General features: G+C 38.6%; 1 protein-coding gene across 2 annotated transcripts in view; it reads left to right on the top strand.

The window, feature by feature from the left end:
- Positions 1-19,395, top strand: part of PTPRR (protein tyrosine phosphatase receptor type R) — a 260,447-nt gene that overhangs the window by 150,189 nt on the left and 90,863 nt on the right. For both annotated transcript variants that reach the window (XM_082351633.1, XM_082351634.1), the window contains exon 6: positions 8,076-8,338. In XM_082351633.1, the coding sequence (XP_082207759.1) occupies positions 8,076-8,338 (263 nt within the window). The remainder of the gene's footprint in view (positions 1-8,075; positions 8,339-19,395) is intronic.

Genomic DNA, 19,395 nt, shown 5'->3' with positions numbered 1-19,395 from the left:
AAAATCTAAATAAGGCTGCTCCAAAGTTACTAGAACAAACTGAGAAAGGAATGTTTCAGAAGTGTGTAGGTGATTGCTCCCTACTGGGCTGGTAGGTAGATTCATCCATTCATTCAATCCAGGAATTCCTGCAGAGGGCTCTCTGTGAGCCTGTTGTTGGCCCTGTGGACAAAGGAAGGAACAAGACAGGTGAGGTCCCTGTGTTCATGAGTCCTATAGTCCAGAGGGGCACCCAGACAATAATTACGTTAACATTTTTAAAAATCAAGTAGTGACCGTATTCTGTGATTCCAAGTATATGACATTCTGGCAGAGGCAAAACTATAGAGACAGTAAAAAGGTCAGTGGTTGCCAGAAGCTGTGGGATGAAGAGCTGGACCTTTAGGGCAGTGAGCCTATTCTGTATGATACTGTAATGGTGCGTGCATGACATTAGGGATTTGTCAAAACCCACAGAATGTACAACACTGAGAGTGAGCCCTGATCTACATTCTAGACTTCATTAATGATAGCATATCAGTGTAGGCTCAATAGTAACAAGTATGCCACGCGAATGCAAGATGTTAATAACAGGGAAAGCTGCTGAGGGAGCTATGGGAGAGGGGGTATATGAGAACTCTGTGCTCTCTGCTCAGTTTTTCTGTAAACATAAAACTGCTTTTAAAAAATAAAGTTTATTAATTTTGTAGAAACTCAAAAGCTTAAGGGCCATGAAGAGGTGATAGTGAGCCGGAGCAATAGGTAGTGAAGCAATCAGAGACACCTGAGACATACGAACATGTAGGAAAGGGGCTCCCTGACAGAGGATATGGCAGGTGGGGCAGCTGGGCCTCTCTGGTTTCCAGGAGAAGGGTGTAAGCTGAGTGTTTTAGGCACAGCTTTGATGTGATCTGATTTGTGTATTTTAAAAGATTGTGGTCTCTGTTGGTGGCGAGTGGTTGGGGACAGAGCTTGGGGTGAAGTGTGGGAGCAGGAGGGCCTTTCTGGCAGCTATTGTATTAGCCTGATGAGAAATATGATGGCGGCCCAGAGTAGAGGGTGATGGTGTAGATGGAGAGAAGTGAAGGATGGAGATTTATTTGCAGGTGGAACTCACAGGACTTGCTGTGTACTGATTCTCTGGGAGGAAGAAAGAGAAAAAATGAAGGATGACTCCTACATTATTTGACTGACTACTTGGATGGGTGGTGCTTCCATTTCCTGGGAGAGGAATGCATTGGAGATGGGGAGTAGTGAGAGAGAAGAAACACATTTTGATTTGTATTCCAACAGTTCTTGAATAAATGAAAGTAGTAGAATGATATATTTCAAACACTCTCTTACTTTTTAATGTGAAAGGGTCACTTTAAAAATAACAGGGGAACCAGTAGTACAGAAAGGAATTAATATTGATAGAAAAATAAATACTACCTGATAGACAGGATTAAGGTGAAGTTGTATTTATCTGATACAGCTTAACCACTGACAAGTAAACAGTTCACATTTAGGGACTAGTCAAATGTGATTCTCTAAAATAAGCTTATCTTTGTACTTGTTCAAATGTTTTTGATACTGATCTTGATTTAAAGTAAGTTTTTCCTTGGATCTCTCAGTAATAGTTATACTATCACTTTTGTGATTTTCAAACAAGTATATTCTGGTTTCTGTTTCCCATAATTTTGTTGATTCCATGGCAAAGGAAAAGATATAACTCAGAAATTTCCCTCTGGCATTAATTATGTTTATGAAAGATCAAATGCCATTATTTGTGTCCAAGCCTTTCTCATATCATAGAAATGAAAAGCATGTGGTTTTATTATGAAATTATATAGGTAAATTGCTGTCATGGAGGATTATGTGCTCTGTAACAATAACATAAGCCTTGGCAAAATGTTTGAAATGTGGCATATTATTTACTTTCCTTAAAATTTAAGAAAAAATGTGTGTTGCCAGGCATAAAATTAGACATGCATGACATTTTCAAATGTGCGACTTATTTAGCACCTCTCAAATGTGAATGTAGAGTGGGTGGTGCAACAAATAGACAAATACAATTTTCCAAGAAAAAAATGTGTGGGCAACTTCCAATCCATTCAGTCTGTTTTAGGTGGAGGAATATATTACTAAGAAGAATTAGTCCTTAAGTTGGAATAAATAATAGAAAGAACACCGCTTATCATCTACATTAGATCTTCAGTGCACTTAGAGGTTTATTGACAAGTGCAAAAGTATTTATGGAATGTAGGTAGAGCTGTCTATAAACCAGATTGCTACTGAAAAGCGATTTTAGAAAACACATAAAAAAGAGCTGTTTGGGTCAATAAAAGCTCTGGCTTGTTAGACCCATAGAAGAGCCATTCATGTGTCATCCAAAGAGTTTCTGTAGTCATGGTCTTGGTAGCTGAGGCAGGAAATTCTTTACCAGACTACCTACTACAGCCCAAGCATCACAAAGAAAATGCATGTCAAAGGTGGACATAAATAGCCATACTTTTCTAATATGTTATATATAATTCCTAGGGATTGAGGAAAATGGGACTAGATTCCTAGCTGAAACACTTTGTTTACAGAACCATTTACCAAAGTAGGCATGTCTCAAACTAATTTTCAGTTTTCTTCTGGTTAATAAAAACCATTTAGCTCAAAATACAACCCTCTCAATAATAAGAAAAATAATAATAACAATAATAATGATTATTTTCTTCCATTTACTGCCATTTACTGGTACTAAATTTACTGCCTGGTACTAAACAATGTATTTTTAAAACCACTTTATTGACATACAAAAAGCTGTACATGTTGAATGTAAACAACTCGATGAGTTTGGAGATAAGCACACATCCATAAAACCATCACCACAATCTATGTCATGAACATATATATCACCTCCAAAAGTTTCCTCCTGCCCTCTTTATTTATTATTATTATTTTGTGTTGTGATAAGAGCACTTAATGTAAGATCTATCCTCTTAGCGAACTTTTAAGTATACAATACAGTATTATTAATTGTAGGCCCTATGTATAAACAGTTAATGTATTTTAGTTTCCTAATTTTACTGAAGAGGAAACCAAGAATCAGAGAAGATAAGTGACTTGACCAAGAACAAGCAGTGGGTGGGTATATGTGTGTGGGTGTCTGAGGGGAGGCATTGGAATTCAAACCCAAGTCTATCTGGATTAAAAGGCTGGGCTCTTTACCGTGATCTCATGTATAAAGGAGTCACACTGTTAGTTTCTTCCAGTCCTGTCACACTATCTTGTGAACATCTATTTCTGGCCACAAAGGGGTCCAGGAATAAATGGGAATGCCTGTGTTAATCAGAGACATTCAACCCAGACAGAGGTGATAAATGTGTACCACACCATACCTGCTGTTGACACCTCTCTGTTTTTGCACCTAGTATCTGGTACTGGACATCATTTTTACACATCTTTCTGTTCTGGAAGCCAGTGAACTCCCAAAAGTGAGGATTGTGTGCTATCTTTGCATCCACAATGTTGTTTCTGGAACGTAGTAGCAATTGATTCACATTTAAACTGAAAGAAATGAATGAATGAACTATTTCAGAGCTAACTATAAACTACTGCAAAGGACAAATGCTATGACTGTTAGTTGGTGACATCATTTTGAGATTTGAACATATTTTAATCCAAACAGATGTTTTGTGTGTTACCCACCTATGTGTTTTTTTATTGAAATATATTTGACATATAACACTGTGTACGTTTAAGGTGTACCACTTAATAAGATTTTTAAAATGAAAATTATAAGCTGCAAAATAACTTTATAGGATTCTTTTTTTTAGCTTCCTCTCATTTCTGTGTTTCTCTGGTTCTCGTCTTCCTGCTATTATTTTTTTTCTCCTGCTATAGTTTTGACTTTTACAGATCCTTTCATTCAATATTCCATTCTCTTTCTTTTTTCAAATTACCAAATGACTCTATTGCATCCCAGGATTGAAACAAGAAGCTCTTAAAGGGAAAGTCAAAAATATTGACTTGCCATTCCTATGGCAGCTTTTAGGTTGAGTTTGGAAACAAAGTGCATTCATATAGAGAAAAATGCATATGGTATATTCCAGATCTTGATCTGTGCAGAGAAAAATTTCTGACATCACTTTTCCAGAGGCTTTGGAAAAGAGGTTGGGGAGAAGGCTGTCGGGATTTAGAAGACACAGTAGAGTAGAATGGTTACAGGCATAAGTCAGGAAGCCCGGATCCTAGACTTCATTTCTAACCTACCATAAATCATTCAACCGCTCTGGGTTTAAATGTGAAGTGAAGAGATTATACCAGATTATTTTTAAGGTCCCTTATACCAGTTTCTCGACAGCAGCATTGCTGACACTTTGGACTGGATAATTCTGTCAGGGGGGAAAGGGGCTGTCCTGTGTATTGTAGGGTACTTAGCATTTTCTCCAGCCTCTGCCTGCTAGATGCCAGTAGCACGCTGCACACACCCCAGTACCACAACCAAAAAAGGTCTCCAGACGTTGCCAAATGTCCCCTGAAGGGCAAAATCCCTGCCGGTTGAGAAACACTCCGTTAGAGCTTAATTCCATGACAACTGCTCTATTGCCAAGTAGCAACCTCTCCAATTCTTTCCACATTTTATCAGACAGCCCAAATCTCTCTGCTGAGTATTTAAACAGTGTCTTAGAAACACTGTATCTTCTCCAAGTTCTGCTTTTCCCTAATTAAAGATGTAGAAATCCATTTTTACACGTACTACATAGATATAGATTAAAAAATTGACCTCTAAACAGAGATAAAGTAAACAGATGATTGTAAAGTATGTGGCAAAGGTTCTCCATCAAGAACATAAGCTCGCGGATGGTAAAGAAGGACTTTGGACTTGAACTAGTTTTACACTCACATCGTCATAAAAGTCGCCTGTCAGGAACTAGGGAGAAGGTCGACATTTCCTTGGCTTTCTCATTTCCATTTTTGAAATATGCTTCTCCAAAACCCGAATGTAAACAGGCAAGTGAATGTTTTATTTACATATTATAGTTAGATGTGAAAAACTTAGAATATACAATATATGCATTATCTTCTATTAAATATATTTTTGTAAAGTTACAGATATGTTTGTTTTTCTCATTCAGGAAAATAACTTGCTTACAATTAAAAAAATAAAAAGCTGTCCCACCTTAAATTCGAATTGCCTCATCTTTTAGTAATTAGGTATTTAGCTTAACACAGATGTGTCATCTGATTGATATTGTTCTAGTGTGGTTTTTGTTTGTGCAGAGTGGCGGCAAAGTGCCTTTTGAGGGTCATAGAAACTGAAAAGAAGCAGTAAGTTGGAAAAAACCTCCCCATCCTTAGGCATTATGCACAGGGTAAGGGTATTCATCTTCAGTATTTTAATATGCATATCTAGTTACAACTTATATGTTCATAGAGTCCTTTTCCTTAAAGAGAGCTTCCAATGTACAAAAGATATACCCTTAGATTTGGTGCTGTTGAAACGCAGTGGTGAGAATCACATCGGCAGCCGATGTGATTTCAGAGTCAATCTTTAAGAAGGATGGTGTAGCGAAGGGCATGTAAGGGGTGGGAAGTGACCAGGCCTGTGAGGCAGAGCTGCCTTTGAGTTTGGCTCTGCCACGGCTAACTGCTGACTTTGGACCAGCAGCTAAACGTTATTTAGCTAGACTGCAATTTCTTTAATGTATAATTAGGTCAGAAGGACCTCTAGTGACCGCTCTAACTCCCATTCCCTCTGTATCCCTAACTAAAAAGTCACTTAACATACATTCACCTCTATTTTTTATTTCTCTGCCTTTCTCGAGCTTCTTTATTGTTATTACAACCTGAGATGTTGGAACTGAGACATAATTAGATTTCATTTTCATTCTGAGTTTAAATAATTCCAGAGCTCCCTTTCATATTGCAATTTCTACTTCTTCAGTTCTTCATTCTGAGTCATATTTCTCATGATTTTGAGTAAAATTTTTCAAGAAGGGTAGACAGGTAATATATTTTCTGAGATGCTATGTATCTGAGAAATTCTTTCTGTTGGCTTTATTCACATGAACATCAATTTATCTGGGTATGGGGTTCATGCATCCTCGATAATGTGCGTTTTTCCTCAAGTCACAAAAATTGCTCGATTTTCTTCTCACATTTACTCTTCTTTCAATTGACACACTTTAAAAAAAAAAAAAAACTAAGAACTTTTTTCATTCCATATCCCTAAATTCCATAAGAACAGGGTACACTCTATTTTGTTCACAACGGAATACCCTGTACCTCACACAAGGCATAAAGTAAGTGGGCGCTGAAAAATAGTTTTGAATGACTTGCTTCCCTCTCATTTATTCTTGTTTATTATTTACCATGACTCTTCTCTGACATCCATATCCCGTCTTTTCTCTTGTTTTCATCTTCATTTGTTCATCCTTTGCTATAAATTCCAGGCAGTCTCTCAACTTTGCCATATCCACCACTGATTGTATTTTCTGCATTCTCAGCTCTGTTCCTTATTGCTTAAAAGAAGACTTACACCCTGCTGCTGAGTTTTCAGTTCTTTGAATTCTTTTCTTCTTAATCTCAGTCTGATACCTTCTCATCTTAGATTGTTGTGTTTTTATTTCATCCTGATTCTTTTTTTATAATCATATTTTGTCCAACAGACTGTTTTTTACCAATATATTTTGAGAATACCGGACAAATATTTTCTAAAATTTCCCTGAAATAAATTCTCATCAGTGTTCATCCTTTAACAAGAATTTATATATATTTCGATCTTATATATTTTCAGTAGATTTCAAATATAGAGGTGACTAGAATTTAAAGGCAATTGGAAAGAAAAAATTAGCCTCAAGACTAGTTAGAGTAAATGTGGTTGACAAGTGCCAGGACTGCCCTCTCCCCTAAAATAACAGTCATTCAGCTAATGGGCTCCAGAAATTAAACAGGGAGTCTGATTGGCCTAAAGGTTTTTTAAGATGCTGCTCTCATCAGTGCTATAATTGCAGATCACAGGTTGAGTCGCCACTTCATGTGAATAACTTATCAAATCACCTCCCTGAGAACAGACTTGAAGAAACACAAGGACATCTACTCTCTGTAGGAACTGGAGTAAAGGAGTTATTATCAAGAAAAGAGAAAAAGTACGAAATCGTTATGCGGTACATCGTAAACGTGTACAATGTTACATGTCAATTATATCTTAATAAAACTGGAAAAAATAAAATAAATTTAAAAAATATAAAAATATAACAATTCATAAGTATTTTTTAAAAGAAAGGAGAGAAAGGGGGGGGGGAAAGGCTTATAACAAGGGAAGACTGAGGACAGGAAGGGAAAACTTAGCTCGCCTCACAATTTGGTTCACTGAAGTGTCCCAGCAAAGTCAGTCTAGTTCTTTTAAAAGTTTAAAAGTTTTCTGGATTGAATTAGCCATTCTAGAAAGAGCTCTGAAAATGAAGGAACATGATACTTTTGTGGTTTTTCTACATGCATTAAAAATTTAAAGGAGCAAAGGGTAAGAAAGAAAATGCTGGTTGCCCAAATTATTCTTTGACACATATCCTAAATTTAATTTTTTTCAAGTATTTACCAGATACTCAAGTTAATATATGACTAATGCAGAAATTTACCAACATTAAGAAATTGTGGCTTATAGCATTACTATTCTTTAGTTAATACTTGGCAAGACTTTCTTCTTACATGTTGTACTGGATACAAATCTCTGTTTCTAAACATGTCACAAGCCCCCATTTCATGGTTATTCCTTCTATAAGTTTTCCATTTCAGTCATTTTGAATAAGAGCTTACATGTGATCAAACTGACATCTGACACTTTTATAAAATTAGCCATATTTGCTTTTGAATTATATTTGAGGAGTAGATCATGTATGTATATATTTAATATGTTTGTGCTCCATAACTAGAAACAAATAGCATATCTTTTTGAGGAAAATCTTCAATACCATAAAACTGAGAAATCATCCTAGAAAGCTTTCCTTACTTGTACTATCATCAAACCTTATTTTGGTTTGTCTTCTAGGTTGGGATGGAGGAGATCATACTTTGTTGTTGAACATGAAAAATGTGACAGGAACACTTTATATCTCCTTCTATAGATTCTTTACAGATTAAAAGAAAAATTTCAGCTTTCCCTGAGACAAGATAAAGAGAAAAATCAGGAGATCCACCTATCACCCATTGCATTACAGCCAGCACAGTCTGAGGCCAAGACAGCCAACAGTTTGGTCCAGCCTGAGCAGGTTCCAAAGGTACTGAATGTGGTTGTGGACCCTGAAGGCCAATACACTCCTGAGATCAAAGCCACCACCTCTGTCTGCCCTTCTCCTTTCAAAATGAAGCCCATAGGACTTCAGGAGAGGTAAGAGCTTTTTCGGGATCCCCCTACATGTTGCTTTTTTTTTTTTTAACATCTTTATCGGAGTATAATTGCTTTACAATGGTGTGTTAGTTTCTGTTGTATAACAAAGTGAATCAGCTATACATATACATACATCCCCATATCACCTCCCTCTTGCGCCTCCCTCCCATCATCCCTATCCCACCCCGCTAGGTGGACACAAAGCACAGAGCTGATCTCCCTGTGTAATGCAGCTGCTTCCCACTAGCTATCTATTTTACATTTGGTAGTGTATATATGTCCATGCCATTCTCTCACTTCGTCCCAGCTTACCCTCCCCCACCCCGTGTCCTCAAGGCCATTCTCTACATCTGTGTCTTTATTCCTCTATTGCCCTTACATTCTTCAGAACCTTTTTTTTTTTTAGATTCCATATATGTGTGTTAGCATAAGGTATTTGTTTTTCTCTTTCTGACTTACTTCACTCTGTATGACAGTCTCTAGGTCCATCCACCTCACTGCAAATAACTCAATTTCGTTTCTTTTTATGGCTGAGTAATATTCCATTGTATATATGTGCCACATCTTCTTTATCCATTCATCTGTTGTCGGACACTTAGATTGCTTCCATGTCCTGGCTATTGTAAATAGTGCTGCAGTGAACATTGTGGTACGTGACTCTTTTTGAATTATGGTTTTCTCAAGGAATATGCCCAGTAGTGGAATTGCTGGGTCATATGGTAGTTCTATTTTTAGTTTTTTAAGGAACCTCCATACTGTTCTCCATAGTGGCTTTATCAATCTACATTCCCACCAACAGTGCAAGAGGGTTCCCTTTTCTCCACACCCTCTCCAGCATTTATTGTCTGTAGATTTTTTGATGATGGCCATTCTGACCAATGTGAGGTGATACCTCATTGTAGTTTTGATTTGCATTTCTCTAATGATTAGTGATGTTGAGCATCTTTTCATGTGCCTGTTGGCTATCTGTGTGTCTTCTTTGGAGAAATGTCTATTTAGGTCTTCTGCCCATTTTTGGATTGGGTTGTTTGTTTTTTTGATATTGAGTTGCATGAGCTGCTTGTAAATTTTGGAGATTAATCCTTTGTCAGTTGCTTCACTTGCAAATATTTTCTCCCATTCTGAGGGTTATCTTTTCATCTTGTTTATGGTTTCCTTTGCTGTGCAAAAGCTTTTAAGTTTCATTAGGTCCCATTTGTTTATTTTTGTTTATATTTCCATTTCTCTAGGAAATGAGTCAAAAGGATCTTGCTGTGATTTATGTCATAGAGTGTTCTGCCTATGTTTTCCTCTAAGAGTTTTATAATCTCTGGCCTTACATTTAGGTCTTTAATCCATTTTGAGTTTATTTTTGTGTATGGTGTTAGGGAGTGTTCTAATTTCTTTCTTTTACATGTAGCTGTTCAGTTTTCCCAGCACCACTTATTGAAGAGGCTGTCTGGGTTTTTTTGTTCTTCTTTCTCTAATTGCTTTAGGTGTAAGGTTAGGTCATTTATTTGAGATGTTTCCTGTTTCTTGAGGTAGGATTGTATTGCTATAAACTTCCCTCTTAGAACTGCTTTTGCTGCGTCCCATAGGTTTTGGGAGGTCGTGTTTTCATTGTCATTTGTTGCTAGGTATTTTTTGATTTCCTCTTTGATTTCTTCAGTGATCTCTTGGTTATTTAGTAGTGTATTGTTCAGCCTCCATGTGTTTGTATTTTTTGCAGATTTTTTTTCCTGTAATTGATATCTAGTCTCATAGCATTGTGATCGGAAAAGATACTTGATACGATTTCAATTTTCTTAAATTTACCAAGGCTTGATTTGTGACCCAAGATATGATCTGTCCTGGAGAATGTTCCATGAGCACTTGAGAAGAAAGTGTATTCTGTTGTTTTTGGATGGAATGTCCTATAAATATCAGTTAAGTCCATCTTGTTTAATGTATCATTTAAAGCTCGTGTTTCCTTATTTATTTTCATTTTGGATGATCTGTCCATTAGTGAAAGTGGGGTGTTAAAGTCCCCTACTATGATTGTGTTACTGTCGATATCCCCTTTTATGGTTGTTAGCATTTGCCTTATGTATTGAGGTGCTCCTATGTTGGGTGCATAAATATTTACAATTGTTCTATCTTGTTCTTGGATTGATCCCTTAATCATTATGTAGTGTCCTTCTTTGTCTCTTGTAATAGTCTTTATTTTAAAGTTTATTTTGTCTGATATGAGAATTGCTACTCCAGCTGTCTTTTGATTTCCATTTGCATGGAATATCTTTTTCCATCCCCTCACTTTCAGTCTGTATGTGTCCCTAGGTCTGAAGTGGGTATCTTATAGACAGCATATATACAGGTCTTGTTTTTGTATGCATTCAGCCAGTCTGTGTCTTTTGGTTGGAGCATTTAATCCATTTACATTTAAGGTAGTTATTGATATGTATGTTCCTATTACCATTGTCATAATTGTTTTGGGTTTGTTATTGTAGGTCTTTTCCTTCTGTTGTGTTTCCTGCCTAGAGAAGTTCCTTTAGCATTTGTTGTAAAGCTGGTTTGCTTGTGCTGAATTCTCTTAGCTTTTGCTTGTCTGTAAAGGTTTTAATTTCTCCGTCAAATCTGAATGAGATCCTTGCTGGGTAGAGTAATCTTGGTCGTAGGTTTTTCCCTTTCATCACTTTAAATATGTCCTGCCACTCCCTTCTGGCTTGCAGAGTTTCTGCTGAAAGATCAGCTGTTAACCTTATGAGGATTCCCTTGTATGTTATTTGTTGTTTTTCCCTTGCTGCTTTTAATATTTTTTCTTTGTATTTAATTTTTGATAGTTTGATTAATATGTGTCTTGGCATGTTTCTCCTTGGATTTACCCTGTATGGGACTCTCTGTGCTTCTTGGACTTGATTGACTATTTCCTTTCCCATATTAGGGAAGTTTTCAACTCTAATCTCTTCAAATATTTTCTCAGTCCCTTTTTTTTGCTCTTCTTCTTCTGGGACCCCTATAATTCAAATGTTGGTGCATTTAATGTTGTCCCAGAGGTCTCTGAGACTGTCCTCAATTCTTTTCATTCTTTTTTCTTTATTCTGCTCTGCGGTAGTTATTTCCACTATTTTATTTTCCAGGTCACTTATCCATTCTTCTGCCTCAGTTATTCTGCTATTGATTCCTTCTAGAGAATTTTTAATTTCATTTATTGTGTTGTTCATCATTGTTTGTTTGCTATTTAGTTCTTCTAGGTCCTTGTTAACGTTTCTTGTATTTTCTCCATTCTATTTCCAAGATTTTGGATCATCTTTGCTATCATTACTCTAAGTTCTTTTTCAGGTAGGCTGCCTATTTCCTCTTCATTTGTTTGGTCTGGTGGGGTTTTACCTTGCTCCTTCATCTGCTGTGTTTTTCTCTGTCTTCTCATTTTGCTTAACTTACTGTGTTTGGGGTCTCCTTTTCACAGGCTGCAGGTTCGTAGTTCCCGTTGTCTTTGGTGTCTGTCCCCAGTGGGTAAGGTTGGTTCAGTGGCTTGTGTAGGCTTCCTGTTGGAGGGGACTGGTGCCTGTGTTCTAGTGGATGAGGCTGGATCTTGTCTTTCCGGTGGGCAGGACTGCATCTGGTGGGCAAAACAGACACTGTTTTGGGGTGTCTGTGACCTTATTATGATTTTAGGCAGCCTCTCTGCTAATGGGTGGGGTTGTGTTCCTGTCTTGCTAGTTGTTTGGCATGGGGTGTCCAGCACTGGAGCTTGCTTGTTGTTGAGTGGAGCTGGGTCTTAGCGTTGAGACAGAGATCTCTGGGAGAACTTTTGCTGTTTGATATTACATGGGGCTGGGAGGTCTCTGGTGGACCAATGTCCTGAACTTGGCTCTCCCATCTCAGAGGCTCAGGCCTGACACCCGGCCAGAGAGCCAAGACCCTGTCAGCCACTCAGCTCAGAAGAAAAGGGAGAGAGAGAAAGAAAGAAAGAAAGAAAGAGAGAAAGAGAGAGAGAGAGGGAGAGAGGGAGGGAGGGAGGGAGGGAGGAAGGGAGGAAGGAAAGAAAGAAAAGAAAGTTATTAAAATAAAAAAAATTTTTTAATTGTTAAAAATAAAAATAATAAAAAAAAGAGAAAGAAAGAAGAGAGCAACCAAATCAGGAAACAAATCCACCAATGATAAGAAGTGCTAAAAACTATACTAAAAAACAACAACAACAACAAAACGGACAGACACAACCCTAGGACAAAAGGTAAAAGCAAAGCTATATAGACAAAATCACACAAAGAAGCATACACATACACACTCACAAAAAGAGAAAAAGGAAAAATATATATTTTTTTTTAAAAAAAGGAAGAGAGCAACCAAATCAATAAACAAATCTACCAATGATAATAAGCTCTAAATACTAAACTAAAGCAAACATAAAACCAGAAACAAATTAGATGCAGAAAACAAACCCCAAGTCTACAGTTGCTCCCAAAGTCCACCGCCTCAATTTTGGGATAATTCGTTGCCTATTCAGGTATTCCACAGATGCAAGCTACATCAAGCTGATTGTGGAGATTTAATCCACTGCTCCTGAGGCTGCTGGGAGAAATTTCCCTTTCTCTTCTTTGTTCGAACAGCTCCTGGGATTCAGCTTTGGATTTGGCCCCGCCTCTGCGTGTAGGTCACCTGAGGGCATCTGTTCTTCGCCAAGACAGGACGGGGTTAAAGGAGCGCTGATTCGGGGGCTCTGGCTCACTCAGGCCGGGGGGGAGGGAGTGGTACGGAATGCAGAGCGAGCCTGTGGCAGCAGAGGCTGGCGTGATGTTGCAACAGCCTGAGGTGTGCTGTGTGTTCTCCTGGGAAAACTGTCCCTGGATCACGGGACCCTGGCAGTGGCAGGCTGCACAGGCTCCCAGGAGGGGAGGTGTGGATAGTGACCTGTGCTTGCACACAGGCTTCTTGGTCGCTGCAGCAGCAGCCTTAACATCTCATGCTAGTCTCTGGTGTCCGTGCTGATAGCTGCAGCTCATGCCCGTCTCTGGAGCTCATTTAGGCAGTGCTCTGAATCCCCTGTCCTCATGCACGCCAAAACAATGGTCCCTTGCCGCTTAGGCAGTTCCAGACTTTTTCCCAGACTCCCTCCTGGCTAGCCATGGCGCACTAGCCCCCTTCAGGCTGTGTTCACACAGCCAACCCCAGTTCTCTCCCTGGGATCTGACCTCTGAAGCCCGAGCCTCAGCTCCCAGCCCCAACCTGTCCCAGCGGGTAAGCAGACAGACCTCTCAGGCTGGTGAGTGCTGGTCAGCACTGATCCTCTGTGCAGGAATCTCTCCACTTTTCCCTCTGCACCCCTGTTGCTGCACTCTCCTCCATGGCTCCAAAGCTTCCCCCCCGCCATCCCCTGTCTCTGCCAGTGAAGGGGCTTCCTAGTGTGTGGAAACTTTTCCTCCTTCACAGCTCCCTCCCACTGGTGCAGGTCCTGTCCCTATTCTTTTGTCTCTGATGTTTTCTTTTTTCTTTTGCCCTACCCAGGTACGTGGGGAGTTTCTTACCTTTTGGGAAGTCTAAGGTCTTCTGCCAGCGTTCAGTAGGTGTTCTGTAGGAGTTGTTCCACATGTAGATGTATTTTTGATGTATTTGTGGGTTGGAAGGTGATCTCCATGTCCTACTCCTCCGCCATGTTGAAGGTCCCTCCTCACTTTTTTTTTTTTTAAAGAGTATTCACCAACTGAAAAAGATAGAACTAGAGATGATTGGCATATTGGGTAGAACCCTAACCTTAACCAAATGAACACCAGGAGGAAGTAGTCTTTCTTGTCCCCTAAAAGAGTCTTGCTCTGTTATCAATAATCTTTTAGTCACATCTGATTTTCATAAGCTGGTATAGACCCAAGCCGAGTCTTCTTCAACTACAGGACAACTTCTATAATCATTTAATCTTGTTTAATCGTCATCAAAACTCTGGTAGATAGAAGGACTGGAAATAAACTTAGCGTCTTTCCCACCAAAGACCACATTCTTTGTAGTAAGGTAGAGGGAGTATATACCACAAATTAATTTTTATAAAGTTTTCCCTCTGCTTCCTTTGAGCAAAACAAACAGTAAATATCTCAAGCTTCATGACATTATCTTTGTTGCCTTACCTGCCTTTGTGATGTGCTTACACTGATACATTCTCATTTAAAGCAAATTTAAATAGGAAAACTAGAATATGCAAAATGTTTAAATGAGGGGCTAATTCTTTGCTTCCCTAGAATATTAAGCAAGGCTTTCCCATGGTATGTCTTAAAATAAGAAGCTTCATGTTTATATTTAAAATATGATTGATATTATATCCAACATTGCACATCAGGGTAGTGGGGAACTAAGAGCTTCTCAGAGTACACTCCCAGGTTCGTTTGCCACTTATTTTCCTGGATCTCTATTTTCTATCACTGTCCTTGTTGTTGCCTTAGGTTTTTAGATCATGTATACAAATTTTTATTATATTTTCCACCACATGCACATACACACACAAACACACACACCCCATATATCATCTCAGAAAATATAGTTTGGGGCTTTAAGTACTGCAAAAAGCCAAGTGGGTAATTCAAATTTCTTTGAAAGTATTGTCAAACAATAATGAATGAAGTGAAAAGAAAGGGATTTGTTGTAGTTATCTCCAAAGTTCTATAAAAGGAGAACACTTTGACTCCATAATGGAAGGGAAATGGAGAACGATCAAGTCATTCTTATTACCTCCTCCCCCAAAAGACTTTTTGGTTTCCTTATGAATCCATGAGTCTACATGCACCATTCTCTTACTTAGATGCCACCAAATTGCTGTCTTGGCTGCAGTCTGGAAAGGTAGACAAGATGGACTTTCTCCCTAAGGCCAACTAGGAGTCAGGAGAACTGGACTCCAGACCCAGCTCTGCCATTTCTGGATTGAGTGGCTTCAGATGAATCATTCACCTATCTGGGCCTCGTTTTTCTTCTTCTGTAATATGAAGGGGTTAAACTTGACTTCTTCACTTCCTTCAGGCTCTTTTACTCTTGTTACCTAAATTAGTTTCATGCCTTTATGTTTGCTTCAAAGGGAAGCCTTGAAGCAGGCATCTGAGCACTGGTGGTGTAGCAAGGGCAGGGTGGCAGAAAAGATCTGCTCAGATGAAAGTGATAAGAGGGTCACTTTCTATAGATGATTTAAAGATGATCATAAAACTGACTGAAAGTCTGACTAATTTTTATTATCATCATGCACCACCAATTCTGAGCAAAGTCAGTGGTTCAGTCCTTCGGGGAGTACCTATTCCCAGCATCCTGCCCTTTGTAGGCTACTGCTGGGCATGTTTGAATTACAAGGACCATAAGGTTAAATATCCATTAATTTGTTTAAATGAAGTGAATGTTTGAGAAAGGAGAGTACAGGGATGGTGTCTTGCTCATCTTTGTGGTCCACATGGGAGACTGTAGAGAGTAAGTGTGTGATCAGTGTTAAGTGGATTCCCCGCACCCTGGTCATCCCCACCCATCACCTCCCTCTTCCTTCCTGCCTCAGAGCAGGAAAAAGCTCTTCTTTCCACAAGGGCTCCACGTCCTTTCCTCCCAACCTTGATGACTTACTCCATCAAATTTCTTCCTCTATGTTCAACTGCAACCTTTTTGCTAATGCTATACCCTCAGCATGAAAATGGTTCTCTTTTGTATCAAAGAAACTCCCTTAATCCAATTCCGCCTATGGTCTTGTGTTTTCTTCCTTGTTCAGATGTGTCTTAAATGAGCAGAGTTTATTTGGTGCCTCATTGGTCTTCTTCAAGTCCTGCATCCACTGTTTCTCTCACATATGCTTGCCAAGTATATCAATGGTCTAACCACCAAAGTCAAAGCACACGTTTCGTGTCTTTTCACATCCAACCCTAATGCCTACTTCCTCTTTGAAACTCTCTCTTCCTTTGGCCTCCAAGACATTACTTTTCCCGGTTCTTGGGTGGTTACCTTTAGGCACACACACACGCACTCCTTTCTCCCCTTAACTTCAGAGTTCTATCAAAGAGGTAGATTGAGCTGGAGGTACTCCTTTAGGAATCAACCATGTAAAAGGTAGTAAGAGAAGAAGAGGCTGTGGTTGGATTACCCAGAAAGGAGAGAAGCGGTCCTGGGGTGAGCAGTAGAAGTGAGGAATGGGCAAGGAATATGGAGAGGGCAATTCAAGCATCACTTTCTCTTGGAAGCCATTACCTCCTTCCCTTCTTCCTGTAGCCCACCTACCAACATGGATTCAGCTCTGTCTCCTCCACTCCTTTCTACCCGAGTCCCATAGCCTTGTGTGCATACAGTATTTATAAACTTCTTAGGTATAGGTAAAATTTTCATTTACTAATCTGTCTTACCCTGTAAACTCTAAGCTTCTTTAGGGCACGTATATGATTTCATTGTTTCTTTGTCTCTTTCATATAGAACATAATTCCTAAAAGGCAAGAGCTCCTGGAAATAAATGCTTAAATGAATGAATGAGTGTTATATTGAATAATTCTCAGGTTAACGGCCAGTAGTTGTAGGGAAACACTTTGCTTATTCCACCATCCCTATTTTCACCCTGCTTTTCTACCATAATTCCCTTGCTAAGGTGGTATAGTGATGAGTTTTAAGAGTGATAAAAGATGAGAGGCATACAGTGTTCCATATAGTAAGAAAACTTTCCTGAGAGTTTTAAGCCTTAAAACTTAATTTATGTTTATATGTTCTAATGGTGCTTTTAAAATAGCCTTGTGTTTTACAGCCTTCCATCTCCTGATCCCGGAGTGAAATAATAGTCCTCTGTTTATTGCATGAAAGTCTGGCTTCATTAAAGTCACCATGAGACCATAAAGGCTGTATTATGAGTCATTTGTCCCCAAAAATCTTTTGGGTCATGCCATATAAATCTCTCATCCCTGATGGAGAGAATCTATTACTCTGATATAATTGATAATAACATATAATTTTAAATTAAAAATAAATAAAAGAAAATATAGAGACTTATTACATATGCTTAACTGAATACAAAGGATATACCCTGAAAGTTCTGAAGATTAAAGACTTATAAGGTGAGGGACAGAGCAGTCCCCTCATTTCTCCCTATTTCCAACTAGTCACCAGGTCATATTGATTCTTGCTACTTGGATTTTCTCATTATCAATTCCTCTCTTTGTAACCATCACCCTGGACCCAGCTCTCATTAGCTTTATATTTGAATTATCATGTCTTAGGATTATAAAAATGACATCAGGACTAATGGTGTTAGATATTTCACATGTATTACTTTATTTCATCTTTTCTGTCTGATCTAATTCTTTTCTCTCCCTCAATTCATACTATACACTCTTCAGATTTATCTCGCTCTAGGAATACTTGCATTATGTTCTGTTGCTGTGTAAAAATCCTCAACAGCTCCCCTTTGCCTATAGGATAAGGTACAGAGTACCTTGCTGAGCCTTAGAGGTCCTGTACTATCTGGCTCTGATCATTCTCTCCAAATCTGTTTGCCACTCTGCCCCCAAATAAACCCTCCGGTCTGTTCTCAGTGTGTTATGTCCCTTTCCACATGTACACCTTTGTTCACCTGGTTCCTCTTCATCCTTCTTATATCTCTCTCTAGTCTCCAAATCCCAACACGAAACATACCTTCTACCTTTGGCCATGACACCTACCGAAGCCCACGGTGATTTTTAACACCTCTGAATTTTCACATGTACCACTCCTCTAGCAGTGGTTTTAATTAAAGAATAATTTAGAAAGGGACTGAAACTGGTTTTTGATGGATTGTCCTGTCCCTTCACCAGCTTGTGAGAATCTTAAGGACAGGTACAGGCTCAAGATAGTCCTGTGTGTTCCATGGTTCCTGTAAGCCCGATACATTGTAAACACTTGAAAAATATTATGGAGTTAGTTAATTCATTAATGCTCCTTTACATCTGAGGATCTTATATATTTATTTTTTTAATTCCATAAAAACAAATAGCCTAATGATAAACTACAGAGCTGAGTCTCTGTGCTAATATTACTTGACATTTACTAAATAAGTGACTCAACAGGTTAATTAAGTCCTTTTGGTATAGTTTTCCCAATCTACAAAATAGGTATGATAATATCTGTTCCACCTTTTTTCAAAGGGTACCATAAAATTAACAATCAATATAAAATGGTATTGTGCCTTTGAGAAGGAAAAGGAACGTAAATCTAGTACTCTTTTGGTTTTTTATTCTCTGATCCCATTTCACGAGCCTATACTCGGTCAGCTATATTTTTGAACTCAGGAACGGGGAAACTTTTTTAAACTGAATTGATACAGTTGAACCTGCCATTTAACATAATAAATATTTTTTAACTGTCAATTGACTTACAGGTTTTCTCATCCTGTTTATAAATTGGACCATTTAATGTTATTTAGTAACTATTAATACCAAATTAAATCTATTCTCATGTAACAGATGAATTCATTTCCCATGGTGAGTCCATGAATTTGGGAGACACATTCAGATGCCTGCTCCACACCTACTACATGTATAACTTGGAACTTGTTTGTTCATCTGTGATGAGGAGAATAACACATGCCCTGCACAGTTCTTGTGACAGTTAAGCCACACAACAAATGTCACATGGCTGGCATAGCAGGAGGCCACAGTTAGCTCCTGTTCCTTGTTCTTTTGTCCCATCCCTGTCTTCCTCAAATTCCTCACTTGTCACTCTCAAGGGAACTGTATTTTTATAGCTGGCTTTTGCCAGCTTCCAAATGCCCAGTAAACAAGAGATCACGTTCAGACCCTAGAACGACACACTTTCTTCTGTAGGAAGACAGAGAACTTGTATATATGAGTTTCTGCAGAGTTCCCCTTTAGGCTACTGTATGACTGTAGCCAATTTTATGGAAAGGAAATCAACAGGTAGATTCACATTATTTCCTCATTTTTCTCATCTGATTTTTTATTGGAGGTAAAAAGCAAGCAAAGACAATTAGAGAACCGTCCAGAAAGGAAGGGTAGACTCATTATAACAAGGCAGTCTCACTCCTGACTTAAATTTGCCTCAGAAATCAGTGAGTGTGCCAGTAGGAATATGGCATAAATGGAGGTTTTCTTCCTATCATAACCAAGGCCTCCCCA

The sequence above is a fragment of the Balaenoptera borealis genome (assembly GCF_965194805.1).
Source record: "Balaenoptera borealis genome assembly, chromosome: 13".
Classification (NCBI taxonomy): Eukaryota; Metazoa; Chordata; class Mammalia; order Artiodactyla; family Balaenopteridae; genus Balaenoptera; species Balaenoptera borealis.
This window is presented reverse-complemented; position numbering and strand designations above follow the sequence as displayed.